Source organism: Ammospiza caudacuta, chromosome Z (assembly GCF_027887145.1).
Source record: "Ammospiza caudacuta isolate bAmmCau1 chromosome Z, bAmmCau1.pri, whole genome shotgun sequence".
NCBI classification, from domain to species: Eukaryota; Metazoa; Chordata; class Aves; order Passeriformes; family Passerellidae; genus Ammospiza; species Ammospiza caudacuta.
In genome coordinates this window covers 33,737,999-33,758,248 of record NC_080632.1, presented here as the reverse complement: position 1 = coordinate 33,758,248, position 20,250 = coordinate 33,737,999, and the positions used below count along the sequence as shown (strand labels likewise).

The 20,250-nt window shown below is 41.4% G+C and overlaps 1 protein-coding gene across 1 annotated transcript in view; it reads right to left on the bottom strand.

The window, feature by feature from the left end:
• The window catches only part of LOC131571568 (guanine nucleotide-binding protein G(q) subunit alpha), a 108,835-nt gene extending 89,900 nt beyond the window's left edge, over window positions 1-18,935 (bottom strand). The window contains exon 1 of the mRNA XM_058824334.1: window positions 18,465-18,935. Coding sequence (XP_058680317.1) covers window positions 18,465-18,600 — 136 coding nt within the window. The 5' untranslated portion in view covers window positions 18,601-18,935. The remainder of the gene's footprint in view (window positions 1-18,464) is intronic.
• Window positions 18,936-20,250: the final 1,315 nt, after the last annotated feature.

The following is a 20,250-nucleotide window of genomic DNA, read 5'->3' as shown; positions in this document are numbered from 1 at the left end:
AACTCAACCAAACCCAACCCTAGATCAGTCTGAATCATAATTTTGTTTGAGAAATGATGATACAGATTCATTAATTGAACCCAGAATAAAGCTTGGTGTCATTTCCAGTATAATTCTGAAATGTAATTCATAACACCATAATTACAAAGAGATTACTGGGCAGAACAAGCAGCTCAAAACACTTAATTACAGAGATACCATTAATTTAAGAAAAAGAAGAAATACTCCTAGGTGACTTTCATGTCAAAACATATAATCAGAAAAAACCTTGCTTGCTGAGGGACTAAAAAATAATCTACCTTGCTTGCTAAAGGACTGCCTGAAATTGAGAAATAGATCACTGTGAAGGCAATAAACTTCACAATTTGCATTACAAGCTGTTCAGGAAGGTTTTCTGCCTCAAAAGAACTTCATCAGAAAATCATTTTTCCCCTCTCTGTGAAAGCAGATTTATTAAAAAGGCAAGTCCAAAGAAGAATGGCAGGAATGCTTATTTTTTATTTACAATTAATTTACAATTGCAAAACTGTGAATTTCATTTACAACTGCAAACTTGATATATTTCAAGGTAGCTCCATAACACAGAAGAGGGCTGGTTTGTTTTGTTTTCTGGGATTTGTTTGTTTTTTCTAAGGATGTGGGGTTTTTTTCCTTATTTTTTGTTTTGATTTTTTATTTTAAACATACCTTATTCTGAGAGCAAGTGGGTAAGACTAAAAGACAAATCTTTGTAGGAGGCAAAGGCTTTTGTACATTTAAAGCAGGCTGTTAAGGACAGGGGAAAAGATAATTCAGCATTCAAATGGCTTTTCCCTTCTTTCCATTTACTGGTTTTCACAAAGAGAAGAAAATAGCGTACTCCCAAACAGCTGACTCATTACTGGCATTACCTCAAGAGAGCCTGGAAAACAACTTGCCATCATTTGATTTTACAGGTTAAGATGCAAAGAAATCCAACAGGTTGAGAGCTCCAAAAACAACCAAAATCCAACATCAAAAAAACAAATTCCCAATACTACACAGTGTTATGACAAGAGGAAAATAAACCCAAGAGTTGATTTCCAAAAGGTAACATCAAAAGTAACATTTATAGAAAGTAACAGCAAAGATCCAAGCACAACTACACGCTCATTTGCTAAGGTCCAGCCCTCCTCACGAAAAACAGTGCTGAGTTTCTATAGGACCACTGAGCACCAGTCTTAAAAACAGAGACCTACGGATGGGGCCAAGGTTCCAACTCGAGTGCAACCTGACAAATGTCTCACATCTCCCTAATTGTACTGAATGAGATGTTTTACCATAACACCATGCCAATTCCTCCCTGCAGCACAGCCAAGGCAGACAGGTAAGGTGTGCTTCACAGCCTCCTCATGCTTCACTGTCCCAGATACCACAGTCATCAGTGGACACCAAGACAGCAGATATGGAGATGGGACACGGGAGATACGATGTACCACATCACTCAACTGTAGGGTACAGGCTCATCTTCAAACACTAGCTAGGAGGAGCATTCTTAAAGAAAGAAATAAGGACGGAGCAGGACTCACTTTGGAAGCAGGTGCCTCTCTGCTTAAAAGCCTCTATCCTGCCCCACCATTCCCAAAATTCCCCTATGGGAAGCCACCAGGCCCTCCAGCAGGCACACACACACTAAAAAGCAAAGTCCTGTCCGCTTAGACAGTAAAGCTCTGCCAAGAGCCAAGGCAGGTGCTGGTTGCTCTGCTATTCCAGTACCCAGCCTAAGCATGTCAGGGCTATAGACTGGCAGTACACGCACTTCTTCCTTACAATCTTGTCAACCTTGACTGAACAGGCTGATTATTTCAAAAAGTTATTTATATGTATTTTAGAATACACATATTTGGTGCACAGTACCTTTGTAGAGAATCACAAGTTTTATCCATTTCTTTCTCTCATGAATGTACACACCAAGAATTAACATTCACCTCTGCAAATAATCTTCTGACTTTGCAGCATAATACTACCAGTATTTTGTGGGTAGGAGAAGAGACTATTTTTCTTTCTGCTACTTTATCCAGAAGTAATTTTGTCTTCTACAAAAAGAATTTGCTGACAACAGACAGACCATCTTTTTGAGTATCACCAAAACAACAGTTTGTGATCGCATCCATGTGCCGCTTACCAGGATGTGCTGGCACTGATCTGGGCTTACATGCACAGTGAGTATCCTGCACCTAGTTTACAACATGGTCTCAGGATGTTGCCAAAGTGTGTTTTTACAACTTGGAGGGTTTCAATCCTGCTGTGTCTACTTAGTTTATAATAACATGTCAAACCCCTAAAACCATAACTACCCTATATAATGATGCATACTGATGTGACATTACCAGGAGCACTGAGACTGGATCAGGCTCAGAGGCTGCCCAGCCGACAATCAACAGCTTGAAGCTACAGCCTGTGTCAGTCCTGTAGCTATTCAGGGATCAGCTGAAAGACAGCCCTATATTAGCCCACAATTGAGGGTAATGAGCTATCTTGCTGTCTTCTCAGACTGACTTAAGCTGCACAGGTGGCTGTTCTGGGAAAAGCATGCTGGCATACTGCCACTGCAAGAATTCTGATCCACAAAACTAGTGGTTCAGAATTTCACTGATTCCCCCTCAGGTAACTGGTCACAGTGGTCCAGGACTACTTACCAAATTATACTTACAAGCACTGATAAGCAAGTGTAGCATAATGAAATATAAATCCCATAGGATTTCCCCCCCATTGTATGATTAAAGGTCAGGGTCACCTGGTGACTCAGCTGACCCAATGCTGCAGCACAGTTACTGTATTTCACAGAAACACAAACTAGTTGAGGTCAGAAAGGATCTCAAGCAGGGTCACAACACGCTGCCCAGGACCATGTTTTTTTTAATAGAAGGCATACGCTACAACCACCCTGGGCAACCGGTGACAACGCTCAGTCATCCTCACAGTGAAAAAGTATTTCCTGATGTTCAGAATCTCCTGTGTTTCAGCCTCTGTCCATTGCCTCTTGCCCTATCACTGGGCATCATTGAAAAGAGCCAGGCTCTGTCCTCTTTGCAAGTTCCCTTTGGGTACAAATTGGTAAGATCCCTCCCTGAGTCTTCTCCTCTCCTGGCTGCACAGTCCTAGCTCTCTCAGCATTTCCTTACAGTGAAGTATTCAAGTCTCTTCATTACCTTAGACACTCCTTGCTTGAACCCCTCCAGAAGTTCCACACCTATCTCTCTTGTACTGGAGAGCTTAACCTCAGACTCATTGCTCAACAAGCAAGAGGCAAAGAGGGCTAAGTGCTCTCTCTACTTGATAAGGAAACTTTTTCCCCAGAGTGTTTGGGCTGCATCTGCATCAGTACAGTGTCAAGGCCTGACCATGCTTCAGCTGTGTTAATGCACATCTGAAAATTATGTAAGACCTTTCAGAGCTCTATAGGTACACAAGAAAACACAGTCCCACAGGTAAGCAGTGGTCCTATATCCTATAGGCCTCAAGTTCTCATTTTTATATTCTCAAATTCTCAAGATTAGATCTATTTATGAAAGTCTGCCAATCTAGATGAGGGTAAGTGGAGCAAAGTACCTGGTAAGTATCCCAGACTATTCCAACTGCGGTTGAGTCCTGGAACACCCAGTTCTTTCTTGATATCAAGAAGTACTCACTTTCCCAGGATAAATCTGATTCCTCTGCAGAAGATGCAGGACTTCTTACAGCAGGCCTCTAAAGCCAGCATTCCTAAAGGTACAACATAAAGCTGTTTTCATATTTCACACAAGAGCTAAGCAGCTGCTACCAGCATTCACCAAGCATTGACCCTTACACAAAAGGGTCAGTGTACATCTTACAGACTGGTGTGCGGTCTGTACAGTCAGACAGTGCTCCCAAGATGAATGAGCCATGACCACTGTGCATGCAGTACACAAGAGAAGCCAGCAGGCACTGAGATGTAGGCACAGACCACTGGGATTCTTACATCATCACATTCTATTTGGATGCAAGCAAGACCCTGCTAATAGCTCAAAGGGATTGTTGAACATTACTTAATAGATGTAATGACAGCAATATGGAAGTATGCTGAAATACGCTCCATCCGAGTAATTACTCTGAATCTTGTATATTATAAATACCTAAACACCTAACATTGACAACTCCTGACACCTAACAAGTTTAAACATTACTGTGCTATACTAGAATGAAACAGAAAAACCTGGAGGTAAACTACTGGACGGGAAAAGAATACACGACAGACTTCTGAGCAGGAGACTAGTCCTTGGATTTCTGTGGAAGACGGAAGTTGCAGAATTTGGGCAATTTCCATTGTAAGAAGAAGAAAAGCATTCTGAAAGGCAGGTTGGCCAGAGAGGTCAGAGTATCCTTGCACTGCTGAAAGTGAAGAGAAGGATGGGGAGCAGAGTGCAATTATTTAGCAGAAAAATTGAAGAAGGATTAAAATTAAATGAATAATCAAATAAAATTGAGAGGTTGAACTGTTTGTTCAAAAGGCAAAATATTCTAGATAGGCGACAAACCCACAGAATTGCTGATATATAGATGTTGATTTGAAGAAGGAGGTATAACTAAAGAAAGAATTTACCAAGTTGAAGTCTTTACAGTGGCTGGATTTATTTTACACTTCAGAATTGTCTGGCAGCTAGAGATCTTCACATTTTTGGTTTAAATTCTAATAGAGTAAAATTGAAACAAAAGCTGATGGCATAGCAGATGACAGTCTCAGGTAAGGGCAAGCAAGTGGAGTTCCTCTAGTGCTTTCATGAAGATGGAGAAGTATGACCTCCTAAGGCCATGTAGCTGACACTAAAGGTCTCAAGCAAATTACCTTGGTATTTCTGCAAGTTTAAAAATTGTGATTCCTAAACCAGAAAAGCACCATACAGAAATACCTCTTAAGAAAAGGGGCATGTGTCAGAACCACAGTCAAAAGCAACTGCAGGAGCATATGATTATGACTGTACACCATCTGCTATGTGTAAATGAGCAAATTTCAAAACCAGTAGTAAAGGCACATTATAAGCACATTGTGTTCATAAGAGCTACTTTAGCAAAAACCTGACAGAATTGCAAGTGTAAGTTACTGGATTTAGATTTAAAACAGGAACAACTGGGAGTAATTTCAGAACATTTCATGAAGCAGCCTAGACAGCCACAATTATACAAAGAAAAAAGAAAAGCAATAAAACTAGCCTGGATAAGAGAGGAAGTAAAAGAAGAAAATTGAAATAGGTAAGCCAAAAACATGGGAAATCTCACCTCTTTTTAAGAGAAAAAGTCAAATGATGACCTCTGGGGCTCCACATAAAACCCCACTTTTTCTTAATGACAAGCCACACTGGTTCCTTATGAAACTGTTGCTGTAGAATACTTAATATTTATTAACACAGAAAAACACTCATGTAATTTTCTTTCTTTTTCTTTTAGGGAAGCACAGACCACATTTGCAATAATGAAAGAATGCCCACTGAAGATGAACAACACAGAGGATTTATTCAAGTCAGAATGGCAGTCAGACAGTCCAAAGGTTTTAGAAGGACAGGCTAGGAAGGCATACTGACTTGAAACTCTCGAATTATCACCCAAAAAAGCCCAAAGGATGAAAAACAGGTGAGGGAAGAGGAGAGATTGCATACCAAGACTGATGGAGTTACAGTATTTGGATGGTTAGCCGTCAAAGTTAGTGGTTTTGAAGAACTAAGCATCTGCTAAGTAACTGATCATACAATAAACCAAGACTTCGTGCATTCAGTAACAGTTGCTTAAACAGTTAAGTAGTAAACTACACAGGCAAAATTCCTCAGCAGACAGCCATCTTCCAAACAGGATCCCAACAATATTAAAACTTAAAATAAACCTTAAAAATCTTCACCCATGAGATAAAATAAAAACATAGAATCATTACTGCCAGTACTTGTAGGTGATGCAAAAGCTGTGAACTGGTGAACAATGATGATGATATGATGCTGAAAACTGTATCAGAATAATCTGTAAAACAGAAAGAGGCAAATACTGTGTATCCAAATACTGTTAAAAATAAACTTGTTAAACAATTACTAAACCCACCCTAAAAAGCAATTATTTAGAAAAGCATTTAAATTACAGCAGTCATCTAAACATGAATAGTTTAATGTCATGGCTCAGTAGGCTGTTACACTCCTTGAACACACCTCAACAATGGTACTCCACCTAGCAGTACCTATATACTTGTAATAGAAAGTATATATAGGTGGCCATTGAATTTTAGTATGTATTGTATAGGTGGCCTTTGAGCCACAGTAAAATCTATGTATTGTATACATGGCCTATGAGTCTCAGTAAAATCTATGTATTGTATAAGTGGCCTTGCCCCAGTCCTAGTTGTTCTAAATGGGCTGCAGCTGTGATGTCCTTAATTGGGTGGCAGCCGTGGCTAATGAGGATAACTGGGATAAAAGGGGGTGGGTTGGCTGGTCAGGGAGAGCCTTGGAGGAGCCCTGATGGAGAAGCAGGAACAACACTGCTGTGAAGAGCTGCTTGTAAGAAAACCACCCAGAAGGTATGGGACTCTAGAAATATGATAACAACATATGGGACTCTAGAAATATGATAACAACAAGTATATACATATCACTGTTCAATTCTCATGATCTCTACTTTAGTACTGACCTTGAATTGGGAAGAACTCAAAAACCAGCTACAAAAACAGTTACAGGATGATAAAATCCACTCTACAGTTACAAAGTTAGAACTGAACTATGGAACCATCCAGACTGAACCCCAAGATACTGGAGTATTTTCTTTCTGGTGTCAAAGTGGATAATAAATGAAATGTTCATGGTTATGATGAACTTAAAAAAATGAGTAGTCCAGTTATTTTACTTCTTATGCTTTATCTAATGTCAGACAATAAAATCCACAATATATTAAGAAAGAGCATCACACAGGCCGCTGGTGTTTTGTGCAACCATGCATTTTGGTTCAAAAAAACACGTATCACCTTAAAGACACCCATACTCAAAAAAGAAAACCTCATCATGTATACCCACAAAAAGAAACCTTTCTAAACCCACAAAAAAGCCAGAGTTACTGAGTACAGTGACATATACAATTAGCGTCACTATACCCAAACAACCGTCTAGATTTGTAGGTTGAAATACTGTTTTAAATAAGACTGAACTCAGTTAACAAATAAACATTTCTCTGTCTTATAGCTCTGTTTTGACTACTTCTGCAGAGTTTTGATCCTCTGTACACCTAAAAAAACCTGCAAAGAAATGGCAAGGTGTAAGAAAATTCCATGTCACTAACCAGAAGTAGCTTGGTATCATATAAACAAGACAAAACAAACAGGTAAGAAGGTGATCACATGTTTCTGCAGCTACAGATTATTCCAGTAAATAGTGTCACAACTTGAAAATAACTAAAATATAAAGCAAAAGCATTACAAAGTAATTTCCTGACAGTTGCCCCCCTTTTAAGCTATTCTAACAAAAGACTATGTCCTAGCAGCCTGACAGATCATAGTCATATATAGTAATTTTGCATAATTACCAGTTAAAGAATTCCCACCATATTTTGTCATTTTAAACAACAAAAAGACAATCTCCTCCTGCTTTACTGCTTTTATATTATTTAATGAGAAAATTCCATAGATGAAAAATGCAATGTAAGTATTTAAATCTATCCTTCTCACTTCACTACATGAAACTGTAGACCAAAAAAGTCCATAAATCAAAACATTCTGACAAGGTATTTTCTGAGAACAACCAAATAAAAAACGCACTAATAAAACTAACATGGTTGTTAGCTTACAAAACAAAACAAATTTTAAAAAAGCACAAAAATGTGATTACCCAGAGAATGTGTCATAAATTTCTCTGAGAAAACAATTTAAAGGCATATATACTAGCTTCACTGTTCAGTATCGGGGGTTTACATTTGGTGTAGGAAATAGAGCCACAATTAATTAAATAGAGCCACATTATTAGCAAATTCTGCTCATGTTGTTTCTGTAGTTTTGGTTCAAAGGCCAAAATCTTCAGAGATTACCATGAGTCTAGTTCTTAACCCTAATTAAGCCTAATAATTAATAGCAGTGTATAATTATGTTGTGGAGCCAAACACAGAACAAAATCAAAGCAAATCCGAATTCACTATTATCTTGCCTTGCAGGTAACAAAAGAGGATGAATGCAATTAAGTAAATAAACCCCAAGAGAACAAAAACTGTTCTGGGCAGAGAATGTTTCTGGATTTCTATGAACACCAAAGGCATTAAAATCCTAGTTAAGGAATGTAAGACAAGCCATTTTACTAATGCTGACTGTGGGGGCGGTGGGGCACTGACACAGGTTGCCCAGAGAAGCTGCGAATGCTCCAACCCTGGCAGTGTTCAAGGCCAGGCTGTATGGGGCACTGAGAAACCTCGTCTAGTGCACAGGGGGCTGGAACTTTAAGATGGCAGGGGGCTGGAACTTTAAGATCCTTCCCACTCAAACTGTTCTGTGATTCTATGAAACATGCTGTTAGGCAATTTAATGAAATACAGTAATTCCAGTGAATCTTTGTTCCATTTGCAGAAAATACCCAGTCTTACATTTAGATGAAAGCAAATTTACTCCTAAATTGTCTGTTCTGCTTTTCTATGAAATAAGCGGCTAAACCAGGAGAGTCACCTAAATGAAACCCATCTTTGCATCACTTAGAGTAAATGTTTATTATCCCCTTTAATTTATTTACCAATTCAATGCTGAGATAAACAAAGACCAAGAGGATACTGAACACAGTATGAAAAAAAAACCCTCATGTTATTTTCTCTCCATATTCTCTTCTACCAAGAAAAATAAGAGTATATTTAGGTGCATTTTGTGTTTTCAGAGGGGGAAAAACACATGTATGAAGCATTATTTCTTACAGCTATCAATTAGGAAGATGTACAACAGCTTTAACTTCAGGAAATCATTTATTACCACAGCAGTCCGATCATAGCATCGCAGAGCAGTTAGGGTTGGAAGGTACCTTCAAAAATCATCTATGCCACCCACCACACCAGGTTGCTCAAAGACCCCTCCAGCATGGCCTTGCACACTTCCAAGGATAGGGCATCCACAGCTTCTCTGAGCAGCCTGTTCCAGCATCTCACCTGCCTCCTGTAAAGATTTCTTCTGTGAGTCCAATCTCAATCTACTCACTTTCAGCTCAAACCCATTTCTCCTTGTCCTCTTACTGATAGACCCATGTAAAAAGTCTTTCAACAGCTTTCTTATATACACATTCCTGGTATACTGAAAAGCTGCTCATCATGGTCTTTCTGGCATCTTCTTTTTTCCTGGCTGGAAAACCCACACCATCTCAGACACTCTTCAAAGGAGAGGTGCTTCATCCCTCTGATCATTTTTGTGGCTCTTTTCTGAGTTCTTTTTACTCTAAAAGGTCCCTGTCCTTCTTGTGCTGAGGAGCACAGATTTTAACGGATTCCAGGTCCCAGCAGACAAGAATCACCTCCCTTAACCACCGGGGAAGACTTCTGATGTAGGCCTGGCTTTCCAGGTTCCAAGTGCAAGTTTTCATTCACCAGTACCCAAGTCTTCCTGCAGAGGGCTACTCTCAATCCATTCATCTCCCGTGCTCTACTGACATCAAGGGTTGTCCCAAGCCATGGACAACGCACCCAGGACCTTGGAATTGCCCCTGCTGAACCTTGTTGAGGTTCCAATGGGCCCACTCACCTCCTGTATCAACAGTACGTCTCAGACTGGTGTCACCTCAAAATCTGCTCAGGGTGCAACTTCCCACTGCTTATGTCATATGAAGGTATTAAACAGTATGATTCCTTGAGGGACACCACTCATCACTGCTTCCACTTGGATATTAAATCGTTGACCATACTCCTTGAATGCAGCCATCATGTAAATTCTTTATTCATCAAAGAGTCTGTCCATCCGATTTCCCTCACTTCAATTTAACAGTAAGAATGTTGGGAGGGGACACTATATCAAAGGCCTTACAGAAGGCTAGACAGATATGACATCTCTAACTCTTCCTTTGTCCACTCATGCAGTTACTCCATCATAGAAGGCCAAAAGATTAGTCAGGCAGTTAGTCCTTTGCACATCTTGTTGGCTGACTCTATAACGAACACCTCCACATCATCTTTACGTTTCAATAAATGTTTGAAGGCTACCTGTTCCATGATCTAAAGCCTAAATTATACCCTGAGTTTTGCCTTGAGTTTTAATGTTGCCAGAGATGTTCCCCTACTTGGCGGGACCAAAAAAAGTTTCTCAAATGTTTGTCATGGGGTTTTGTACAAAATCCTTTTTCGATGACATGCAACACCTGTAACTTCAGATCAAACCTCCATAAAAAAAATCTCTTAAAGGACTTAATGGATTGGAGGAATAGTAATGAGATAAACAGATTTTGATCTCTAATTCTCTCTTTTAATAATGGGCTAAGTCAGTCAGAAAGCTGCTTGGTGGCCTGCACTCTGGGATTAACTACTAATCCCACCACTGTTGAAGATGACCAGGTGCACACATCAGAACCACCCTCAAGAAAACAGGGAATCACAGGACAGGAGAGATTCGAGTAGCATGAAGATTGTTGCTATGTATGAAAGCACTTCTAAGCATCAGGTTCCATTAACACACAAGAAATTAAAAGAAGGAAAACAGAATTTACCAGTTATTCAAATATAGGTGTAAGAATACATCCTTTATTCTCTGGCCTTTCCTCCCCAGCATAACTACACAGTGTCTGTTTCCATGTTACTATTATTTTCTTTTTAAAAACAATCAAACTGAAATACAAGTGAGAAGTATTGTAAGAATCATTATTCTCCCTCCTAAAAGATTAACTGAGTTAAAACAAATTTTACAAAGGAGTAGTTTGGGTTTGTTTTTCATTTGTTTTTATTTGTCCTTTTTGCAAACTATCTTTGAAAGGTTTTAACCATCAACATAAATATTTCACTTAAACACCATCTAGATAGCACACTCCAAAAACACAAGCATCAGATCCTCCAAGTATCTGAACAGCTGTGTAAGATTCTATTCAAGATACGTGGATGATGCCTTTATTTTTCAGCACATTTAATTTCAATTGCTTTTGCTGCTCTGGTCTGTGAGACTAAGAGGCACTCACAGTGCTTTGCAAATGCATTATCAGAGCAAAATGAAAGTTCCATACTTGATCACCAATTTCCCAAGCCTGACCTGCTCCCAAAAACATAAAGAATGATGGCATCTTTTCCAACATCTATGTCTTTTGCATTTTTCTGGTGTTCTGAGTTACCAGCTGCTTCAGAAACCTTCAGTTTGACTTTCTGGATGATGCTGTTCACATAGAATTGTGGGCTGGAATACCTTTCAGGATTCTTTTTCAATATTCTCTAATTTAAGCAAGATAATGGATATTAACATTGAAGACTTGGAGTTTAAAACTCTCCTGTGATCAGTTCATAGAACAAGGAAATCAAAGAAATTTTCCTTAATTCACAAAAGTATTCTCATTCAGTATAAGGATTCTTGACAAAGATTATCATTAGAGCAATGAATTAGCCAAGGACCAAGAAGTTTATGCAAGTGTCTAGTGAGCATATAGCTCAGGGACAGTGAAAGACACACTACCAAAACTAGATAGCAATGTATATTCTGTGCCATAAGAATAAGTACTATTACAATTAAAATATTTTTTCCTACTGTATAATTTCAAAGTGCACCTAAAACACGTTTACTACATTACACCTTAGTTTATAAAAGTATAATCAAGAAGAGGATCCCTTTGGTTGATTTCATGGCTATATTGTAACTAAATGAGTAATTTCTATCTTGATTCTTATATACTCAAAGAATCTCTAACAGGTTGTCTTTCTTTCACATCCAGATACACTAAGTTCCTACAGAACAGAAATCTGTGCTCTTACCTTGAATTAACTTAAAGGCAGCTAACATTATCTGGGCAAACACTATTCGGATCCACATTTGGTGATACTTAAGATGTGAGCTGTACCTTTCGGTTAACTTCAAAAGACTTAAAGGTATAACTGCACTCAGCTCTTTAGAGAAGACAAAATTGGGGGTAGAAGGGAGAAATATATAACATATATCAAATTTTAACTGCCCTTTCCACAATTTCCTTTGGGAAAAACAAATCCTCCTTCAACAGACCTTTGACAGCTGGGACAGAGTACCAAAGTACTTCAATAAGGACCACAATGGCATTCTCCTAGATACAAAACAAAAGATACAGATATCAGTGAGAACAGGACCTATGGTAGAAATCTCATCCATGTACTCTAAGGCAAATAGACTCAGACTCTGACACTAGTCAAAACTAGCTAGTCTCATTCACTCCTATCAGATGCTTCTTCCACACACAGATCAATCTAAATTACAAATAGCAAAGCTCCCAGATGAAGCTGTCAATACACAGCTCAGCTGTGCTGAGGCAATAGTGATATAGCCTTTATCTTTTCAATTTACTGAATCACTAGTTGCTTCCACTTCCATCAACTTTTGAATGTTCTCTTGCCTATTCAAGCAACATGTATTGCACATCACCTGCTTTCCACAGGAAGATGAGCTGAATCAATATGGTGGGGCACATGTAAATCATGCAGTTCATTACAGTAGTCTGTCAGATGATTCCACCTTAACGTATTGACAAAGTAGGAGTCTTGCTGGTTAGGGTTTATTTTTGTTCCTGGAACAGCCACACTGCTTTTTCAAGTGCAGAATGAAATGGACAACAGTACTTTTCTGTTGGCAACTGCATCTCTATCAGGGTTCTGGGATAAAACTCTGTGCTACTGATAAACAGTAAGTACAGTGTACAAATTAGGCAGTTTAATTATTCCCTGCCATTTGTCCTTTGAAAACTTACAAAGAACAAAAATCTGTAGAAAATCACATTTCAGTTTAGCCTCAGTATCAGCACTACTTATTGAGGGAACAATGTGCTTACAGAAGACTTCAGATTTAAACTTCAGTTTAGCCTGAAAAAACATTTGTGCTGTTCCCGGAACTCTCCAGGAACAGGAGACTTTCAAAACTTTTAAATTCTAAAACATTGGTATCTCTTGGACTTCTCTTACCCAGTTTTAGCACATCTAACTTCTTTGCACAGAGTTGTTAATATTTAAAACCTGTAGCATGCTTCCTACTTTTTGGCCAACACCAAGTGTATGGCTTCCTAGTGTCTCCTACATGCTAATTCTTCCTTTGTTTTCTCCTGCTTTCCTGCTCTTTGTTCTTGCCAGGTGTGATAATTACAGTAAATAAAAGGTGAATACTGAAAAACTTCCATAATTTCATCAGTAACAGCTGTTCATACACAGCATTTGTGTACAAGAACAGATTTTCTTCAGTCTTCTACCATTCAGCTTAAGGAAGTTCATAGAAAAAGATATTGTGCTGACGGCATTCTATTCTGCAACAAAGCTAATCACCACTAATCGGACATCTATCTTACTTTATTTCACATCTCTCTGTGATTCGTTTTTCAGAGATTGCAAGGTAGTGCCTTCCTCTATGAAATTGCTGTTACCGTACAACAACAAAATTAATCTGAAGCAACTAAATGAGGAGAATTATTATTTCTTCACTTTGCAGCACACACTCAAATGCCCATTCTCCAATGATTTCTCTGCTCAGCATGTATTTTTTCATCCTACATTTATTCAACATTATTTGCCAGAGTAACATACAAATTAGGGGCCACTTGGCTCTATAAATAAATATAAATAAATATAAATAAAGCTAAATTAGTCTAAATTTTTAACTCTTCAGACCCTCCACTAGTTCCTATTAACTTTGGTCGGTGTAGATCACTTATTGAGTAGTAAAAACAAAAGAACAACAAACCCTCTTTAACGGCTGCACACAAGGTCTCCCTTTGTGGCACACCAAAAATAAATGTTCTTAAATATTTTCTAAATACATGTTCTTCACATTATCACACTGATATCCAAATGGTGATTTCTGTTTTCCTACTCCACAATAAAATGTTCTTATACATGGACATGGGTGTGTATATGAGAATACATCAAGGTGTTAAACATCTAGACTGAAATTGTATTTCCTTTGAAAAAGCTTCTGCTAAACAAGAGATATTTACCTATCTAGTTACAATATGTATGAAGAGGTAAGTTAATTATTTGTTCATTTTTCAGTAGTAAATATGTACTGTGTCAATTACCTAAAATTATTTGAAAGAGTTCAGTGTGAGCAGGGCAGACTAATAAAAATACAAGGTACAAGAAAAATAAGGAAGCTTGTTTCTCCAGCTGAAGAAGTTATAGGAACACGAGTGTGCCATTGTTGGCTTAACGATCCATTTCCTCTTAAACGTATCTACACAAAGTTTGCCTCTGTGAACAGGCCACATTCTGCATGTTCAACATCTAATTTGGCTGACACAGGTTTAAGAAATAATACATATAGTCACCTTATGTTCAAAAGCATCTTTAAGCATAAGATTGACTGCTGTTGATGCCAATTTAAATGGCTTATCGTCCATCTAGTTTCCGTGCTACAGCACAGAGAACAGGAGGACACTTGCATCAAGGCAAGTTTCTTAACTGACACATTTGCTATCTTCAATATAAGAAGTACCTAACTCCTATGAAAACAGGCTTTGCACATGACACAATACCAACCAATATGCTGCAAAAAACAGCACTGTCACACACATCTCCAGTAGCTTATCTGGCCAGGGTTTACAGACACACAGGCACAGCTAGCACAACACCTACATTATTGTCTTAGATACTCAAGGCATTTCTCAGTGAGAAAATAGACTACAATATTAATGTATACAGTCTACAGGCAGACTACATCTAGGACTGATGGTTTACGGCTACAACCTGTCGTGCAGGCTCAAATGCTGCTTTCTGAGTCCCATTTACATGGATGGCAGGAAAAAAATTACATACAGAAGTATGACCAAAAAAATATATCCATAAGTATATAGCTCTTACTACTTTAATATAAATACATACATAAATGCTTAAAATAAAAGCATGCAGAACACATTGGCACAGGCAAATATAAAACATTAGAACACCTCTTCATTTTCTCCCCGAATTATAAAAACGATGTGTTTTTTACAGATAACAGCAAACAACAGATGGATATTCACAACTGCAAGCTCTGGAGAACAATCACAGTATTTTACAAAGTGTTCATCAATAATGACATCCAGAAGAGTTAAAATACAGATTAAAACCAAATTCAGTGGAAGACTGAATTTGTTCCAAAGTGTCTCAAAAAACTACAGGCAAGTTGTGCTAGCTGAAACTACTATGTAATAGGCTTCCGTGCATATTTATGGATTCTGGCTTTCCACAATTACAATTGTAAAAAATACTTTGTCCTATTCTAATACATTAAAAAAAAATCAAATAATGATGTACAAAAAAGGTATGTAAAATTCGTATTTTAATGCTTAATCAAAGAGTGTTTATTTTTAAACTAAAACCTAAAATTAATCTTAGCACACAGTGAGTTTTACACAAATTACTTCTGACTTTGAGCTCTTTTATTTCATGAAAAGTAAAAAGATATCATGAGCACACATAAGCAGTGTGTGTGTGTTTGTGTCTGTGTGCGTGACACAGTAACAATTTGGAGAAAACTAAGTTTCCAAGAAGGCACTGTGTCTTTCACAATTTAAGGAGGGAAAAAAATCCTTTTCCTCTGAAGCAAAAAGATTAATTTTTTCTTTGTTTTCTACCTATGTGCATTTTTATGTGTGTACATCTAATTTTAAAGCAAGTGTAATAATAAAACAACTTAGCACAGACACACTTGTTTGTGCCTTTAGAGGTTGATAATACCTTTCACTTTGCACTTGCAACTAGTCTGAAGAACACGCATAGCCACTTAACAAGGTTCAGCTTAAACTGCACTAATATTCCCTCCAAAAGTCAAAGGTTATTCCTTAGTCCCATATTTAAAAACCTTAACACACTTATGTTTTTCAGACCCATTGAGAGAGTAGGACTGAGAAACTGGCACTTCCAGAAAAAAAAAAAAAAAAGGAAGAAAATTTTATGTAAGCATAAGTGAACATGTTTGAGTTAAGCTGTACTAGTGATTTTCTTGCTAATAACGAGGGGGAAAGAGATGAAATGGGACAGTAAACATCTATTAGTATTTAAAAAATCAGATCACTTTAAATATGTTCAGATGGTTTCCCTGCTACCAGCCTCACCATTTTTAATGAATATATTTTCATTTGAAAACTGTTTTATCTGTCTCATAACCAAGTGAATGACCTAAACAAACAACAAACTTAGTAACTGAGCATTTGCTTATGCCGAGAAGCAATGAAAGTGACTAAAAAAATACTGCTCTAAGATACTTAAGATAAACCTACTAATGAAAGAAGTTTCCCTAAATGTCTTTCAGAAATTGAGACTGGAGTCTACAAAATACCAAGACACCAAGAGTCCTTCACTACACACAGCATTTCACAAGACAAGATCATTAAGTGTTGATCCAAATGCACACATACTCCTTTCAGTCAAACATATGACAGAGGCTGACAAAACAAAAGACAAAAAATGCGTGCACAATTTCTGTACTGGTTTTATTACCCAGGTATATGGATGTGCTGTTAAGTACATGCACCCAGAAGTTCATCCCTCCAGATCTCTCTATATCATGCCTCTACTTTCACAAGCCTGCTGGAACTCTTAGCAGGCATTTATGATGAATGCCAAAGTCTTTTATACAGGAACTCCACAGAGTTTTCCCCAGTTCCTTCCATGGGGTGGCTTCTCCCCCATTCCTCTGCAAGTGACCACACATCACCTGGTCCAAAGTGATGCTGTAACTGGACTCCAGTCTACCACCAACTACGCCAATACTTCATGTTAGTGGTGGGAAGACCTTGCAAAGCAGCTCAAGTTCTGCGTTCCTAACTGCAGAAGTCAATCTCTGAATTTCTTCTCTAGGTAATATATGCAGTGGAATATATTCTAGGTAATACATTTAGTCTCATTCAATGGATTTCATACATTTCTCAAAATCTGGGAGAAGCCTCTAGCACTACTGTAAGAGAAATCCAGAACATACAGAAAAAACCTGGACCTGAGTAATAGGTCAAATGCATAAACTGCCTATCCTGAAGCAAGTGTCTATCATTAATCATACTTAGACATCCATAATATTAAGCAAGGGCAACCTATTTAATCTTCTTTGTGAATCTTGGAAATCACACCATGTGCTGCCATAAACCAAAATCAGGCCAAAATCCAACAGAACATTATTACTGTGAGTGCTGCATCCATGTCCACTACTTCTCTCCCAGATCAGTTAGAAATCCCAACCTTCTCTACATCCAGAAGATAACCTTCAGGAAACAGCATATTCATATGGAAGCACTAAAACGTATCAAAACTTTTCCTTCCAACTTGCCTTACCTCATTGAATAGGCAGTTTACTTCCCCAGTATCAACCACTACTTCCATATACGCGGCCCAAGAAAAACATCTTCCCCGTAAATATCCCACATCCATTTGGAACACACTCACTCATCCACACACCAGACAGCAGTGCTAGAACACATAAAGGCCTACGAGTCCAGGCAGGAACTATTACCAGAGAGCTACACGACACAGTGCATCACACTGGACACGGGCAGGCATACTTTAATTCAAAAGCCTTATTTTAAGATAAGCCAAATTTCTATTAGATAAATGCCACCTCCACACACTTGCAGGTCTAAAATAGCAACCTGTTTTAATTAAGGAGAAACGATGCAGCTGATTTTATTTCCACCATCCAGTGGGTGGATGCCAACGGTACTAAAGATCCTGTAATCATTCAGCACACTTCAGGTTACCCCTCAGCTTGCCATGTGCATCTGGGCCTTTGCGGCTCCCTTTTCTTTATAGAAACCGGTATGCAAGCTGAGCACAAGCCCCTTATCCAACTTTACCTCAAGAAGTAAAAACCACAATAAAAAATTCAACCGGTAAGCTAACAACCTTCCCGAAGCCCGCGGAACAATGCAGATATCACACCCGCCACCATCGACCTGCACAGCGACTCCCCTTGTGAATCCCTTCCTTAATCCGCTTCGCTACCATCGCTCTCCCACACACATCAACATTTGCCCCTCATCCCGCAGCCCCGTCTCTCACCCGCCATCCGTTCCCTCTCCATTTTGGAAGGCCTCTTCCCGTTCCACACCGAACCCACTCGCCGACGATGCCCGCGGGCGGGCACACACGCCCCATTCCCCGCGGCGGGGGCTCGGCCTGCGGCTCCCCGCGGCGGGGGCGACGAGCGCCCAGAGGCACCGCAGGCATTGCCGCTGCCGCCCCGTCCCCGGGTACCTGCGCCCGGCACGGACCGCGCCGGCGGCGATGCCCGGGCTGGAGCCCGGCGGCACCTGGGGCGTGCGCGCCGGCGGCGGCCCGAGCCGAGCGGCCCGAGGCGAGCGGCCCGAGGCGGGAGGAGGAAGCCCCGCACTCACCCAGCAGCAGCAGCTTCAGCTCGCGGCGGGCGTCCCGCTTGTCCCGACGCAGCTGCCGCTCGATCTCGTCGTTGATCCGCCGGGCTTCCTTGGCTTCCTCGCTCAGGCAGCACGCCATGATGGACTCCAGAGTCATTCTTCCTAACTGGTTCAGACACAGCCCCCACCCCCCCTAAACCCGCACGCACACACGCACCCCGCCGCCGCTCCGGCCCCGGGGGGCACAGGCGCTCTCCGAGGGCCCAGGGGCCGCCGCAGGGCAAGCACGCAGGCAGAGCAGCCTCGATATCACAGAGGGGCAAGAAGAAAGGCAGGGCCGCTGGCGGCGCGGATCGCCGCTCCCTGCCGCTGACACCCGCCGCTGCCAACTCCTCCTCTCCTCTAAATCATGCACCGAACAACATGGAAACATCCACCGCGGCAGCAGCAGCAGCGCTACCCAGCCGAGCCGCCCCTCGTCCCGCTGCTTCCCTTCCCTCGCCGCCGCCCGCAGCCTACGCGGTCCCCGAGTGTCCCTGGCGGCCGCCGACACCCCCGACGCGACCACCCCACCCCCGTGGAAGCGCTAATGCCCACTAATCCCTCCCCCGCCCCGCACACGCACACATCTCCCTGCCGCTCTCCGCCCCCAGAGCGGGAGCCCAGCTCCTGCGGGGTGGGCGAGACCGCCGCTGCCCGGCAGGAAGAGCTTCCCCGCGGCCGCTCCTCCTTCCCGCCGCCTCGGCCGCTCGCCCTTCCAGGAAGGAGGCGGGGGTGGTGGTGAGGGAAAGCGGAGCTCGCTATCAGAGAGCTGCCGGTGTTCGGCTCCGTTCGGTTCGACCCTGCCCGCGTTGCCGACGGAGCAGCGAAAAGGGAAACGAGTGCACTAGTAGGGGTCGAGCTCGACCGGCTTTTAAATGGTCGGGCGCCGCGGGCGTGGTGCAGCAGGAATATGGCGGCCCGTCTCCCGCCGCCGCTCCCGCTCTCTCTCCGCCCCGCTGCGCGGTGGGGGCGAGCGGCCGGGGCAGCCGAGCCCCCGCCCGCGCTGTGCCGCCCCCCAGGGCCGCGCCGCCCGCCCTGCGGCGGCCGAAGAGGAGGGCAGGAGGTGCGGGAAGAGACTGAACGGATTCTCACTCCAAATGGCTGCGAGGAGCTGTGCCTGCACCGGTTTGTTCTGCCGGGCAGCGCCTTTCCTAACGCCTTGTTTGTTTTCGCTTCCTTTGTTTTTAGTCGTGGGCACACATTTTTATTCGGTTCCCATCCTAGAACAGATGAGTTGGGTTGGCAGGGACGGGCGGAAAATGTGGCCAGCTGAAAGGAAGGAAGAAGTAAGGAGCCGAAAATTCCTTTTCCACCTTTGCCGGAATGGGAAAGCAGAGCGGGATACACGCACACCGTCAGGCACCCGGAAGGTTTAGCGCCCTGACTCTTTGCTGGGAAAGCAAAGCCTGGGACACCCCACGGAACGCCACCAGTGTGGCCGATACTCGGCTGCGGTGAGTTCTATTCGCCCCACGCCCCAGCCCCTGCCGCAGACCCAGTCCCTGGAAAGCTGTCCCCATGTAGCTTTCGGTAGCCCTCAGGGTGATGGCATACAATCGAGCAGAACGCACTGATGCGCCTTTTAGTCTTTGTGAATTCATAAACGCCTCACGGAATTCCCACACCTGCACTTCCTTTGGCCACCTCCATTTTAAGCTACTTGTATCTAGGAATGCTGCCAAATCGGCTGTAAATCTGGTACTAGCCTAGGTAATGGGTAGAAAGGCACATCATTTTCTATCTTCTAGCTCCATGTCTGACACCT